Source organism: Echiichthys vipera (assembly GCF_963691815.1).
Source record: "Echiichthys vipera genome assembly, chromosome: 2".
Lineage (NCBI taxonomy): Eukaryota > Metazoa > Chordata > Actinopteri > Perciformes > Trachinidae > Echiichthys > Echiichthys vipera.
In genome coordinates this window covers 11,991,135-11,993,859 of record NC_139827.1, presented here as the reverse complement: position 1 = coordinate 11,993,859, position 2,725 = coordinate 11,991,135, and the positions used below count along the sequence as shown (strand labels likewise).

The window sequence follows — 2,725 nt, the reverse complement described above, 5'->3', positions numbered from 1 at the left end:
CAGTTCTGGTCTATGAAACTAAAAAAAGGCCCTGCAAAAGAATAAATCTGATAGTTGCACGTAAATATAAAAAAAGGTTATCAAAGATAAACACTGACAAGTCTGAGTTTATTTTCTACATCTTCTAAAAATCTATTTAGAAAAGTAGATCCTGATTTGGAACATAGATATTTAATTGCCCTTTCAGATCATCAGACATTTATTACAGCTAAATTAGAAAAAAGTCAAAACCCTTAAATAGAAATATCCACCACAAAGTATGCAGAGTTTGTCAAACGTGAACAATAGACCCTTATAGAGCTGAGGTATGTCAAGAGCATGTGATGCTTAGGGGGGTGTGGCCCCTCAGGTGCTCTGTGGAGGTAATACACTCTTAAGGTAACGCTTAGTGACTCATTCTCACACACACACCTTACTCGCAGCACATGTCGTTCTCACACCTTAACTCTTCAACTTCACCTGACACAAAACTGTGGGGAGGAAACTAAATAAGCACAGAATTTAATGAAACGGGATCTCTTGGAAAAACCGAAATACTTCCACAGCATTTGAAGAGCGGCTGGACTTGGACTTAAACACAGTGAGTTGTCAACAAATGTGATCTTTCTAGCAGGATAGTGAGCTGGGCAGCTCTCTTGTTTTGATTTCCACTGTCCAGGATTTCACCAGACAAAGAACTTCATCTAAACTGTTGGAAGTACTAATACTGTGCAGCATTTGCAAAAAGTTCATTTTATAATCTTTTTTTTTAAAGGACATTTCTGAGCTGGTCACAACAATGCCGGTGGTCAAGGTGGAAAAAGACTCTCCAGCAGACAACACCATGACTGCCTCCAACCCTCCGCTGCAGACGGGCGAGCAGCCCAGAGGTCGGAGAAGGAAGAGACCTCTCCAGCGAGGGAAACCCCCTTACAGCTATATTGCACTCATTTCCATGGCCGTAGCCAACTCCCCTGACCGCAAGCTGACTTTGGGCGGCATCTACAAGTTCATCACAGAGCGCTTCCCCTTCTACAGAGACAATTCAAAGAAATGGCAGAACTCTATCCGCCATAACTTGACACTCAATGACTGCTTTATCAAGATCCCCCGAGAGCCAGGGCGGCCAGGAAAGGGAAACTACTGGGCATTAGACCCGAATGCAGAGGACATGTTTGAGAGTGGCAGCTTCCTGAGGCGCAGGAAGAGGTTTAAGCGCTGTGACTTGAGCACTTACACCTCATACGTCCATGAGACACCTGTTTTCTCTCCTGTCCAGATTGCCAGATCAGCCGCATATACCAACTCAGTCTACAACAACATGACAGTCAGTCCGGCTTACGGGCAGCAGCTGCCCTCTGCCTATTACCCCTCTTCATCTCCTCCTGGGTTTGGACCTGGTCAGACCCGCATGTTCAGCATCAATAACCTCATAGGACACCCAACTCCAGCAAGCCTGCTGGGAGGTCAAGGGCCAGAGGTGATGCAGCAGCCAGGCCGGAACTTCAGTCCTGAGGGGCTCCCAAATGTATCCAGTCCCTGCAGCATGGGAGCCCCGGCTTTCCAGAGCCAACCATGCGGAGGGGCCGTACCATCACGTTCCTCTACGCATCCTGGGTTCACCTACTCAGGGCCAAACGGCCACCCACACCACCATACACACCAGGGCTCGTATGGACAGGGCCACACCCAGGGGTATGCAGCGACAGGACGCCTCCATTCCTCAGCCCATGGGTCTGTGGAATCCATGGACCATTATGGCAGGGTCTCCCCAGTGCAGTTGGGCTCTTTCTCTCAGTATAACAGTGCTGCAGGTCCTATGACCAACACTGGGGGTTACCTGAGACACCCCACATACCCAGGGAATATGGACAGGTTTGTGTCTGCTATCTAAGCTACTGACAATCTACTGTAGATCCGACCATCTCACTACGTTGGTAACAGAACATCAAGAGACAGCACCAAGTGAGCCGGACATTTCTGCGGACAAACATGATTGTTTTTCTTTGTCCATGACATTTGTTAAGGACAAAATTGAACAGACGGATTAAAAACACCTCTCATGAAACAACTGTGATTTACCGCATTAACCCTAAAACCCATAATTAATACTACTTTACTTTGTGACACTATAAATTTGTATTTAAATGACAAGAGCTCTTCACAGCATGTGAGTGTGAGGTGCATCTAATGTCGTGTGGTTGCAAGTTTCTTTTTTTGTCATACATTGAATGTGCACGTTTAATATTTACATTACTGGTGAGGTTAAAAGACACTTTGAATATTAGTATAAATTATTGTGCTTCACGGTCATAAGTTTTGCAATAAGTGGCTTGTATGAAGAACGTCTACATTTGCATGTATTTTGTTGCCAAATGAAAATGCATATCAGGTTGTCTTTTTTGGAAATAAACAATTATATAGCACTTCGGTTCTTTAAGAATAAACTATTTAAATTATGGATGTATTATTGCTATTACACTTTAGGCAAATATCACATCATAATTGTTATTTTTATAATGTCCAAGAGGGGAAATCGGTTTGCCACATACTGAACTAATATTAGTTATATTTGTAATAGTTTTAGAAATATATTACAAAATAACAAGGACAAATTGATTGAGACAGTTTTGATTGAGATTGATTTGCTTCCAGGAACAAAAAATGCCCTCGCACATCTTTTTCTTTTGTGCTTGCGTTGTTTTTTTCCAGTGTTTCAGCTCAGCTGGTTTGAAGTGTTGTCTGG

At 43.6% G+C, this 2,725-nt stretch overlaps 1 protein-coding gene across 1 annotated transcript; it reads left to right on the top strand.

Annotated features, from left to right (window-relative positions):
• The first annotated feature begins 477 nt into the window (after positions 1 to 477).
• Positions 478 to 2,108, top strand: foxe1 (forkhead box E1). The gene is made up of 2 exons (XM_083931117.1): positions 478 to 580; positions 755 to 2,108. The coding sequence occupies exon 2, from the start codon at positions 779 to 781 to the stop codon at positions 1,871 to 1,873; it is 1,095 nt and encodes a 364-aa protein (XP_083787243.1). The 5' UTR covers positions 478 to 580; positions 755 to 778; the 3' UTR covers positions 1,874 to 2,108.
• The last annotated feature ends 617 nt before the right edge of the window (positions 2,109 to 2,725 follow it).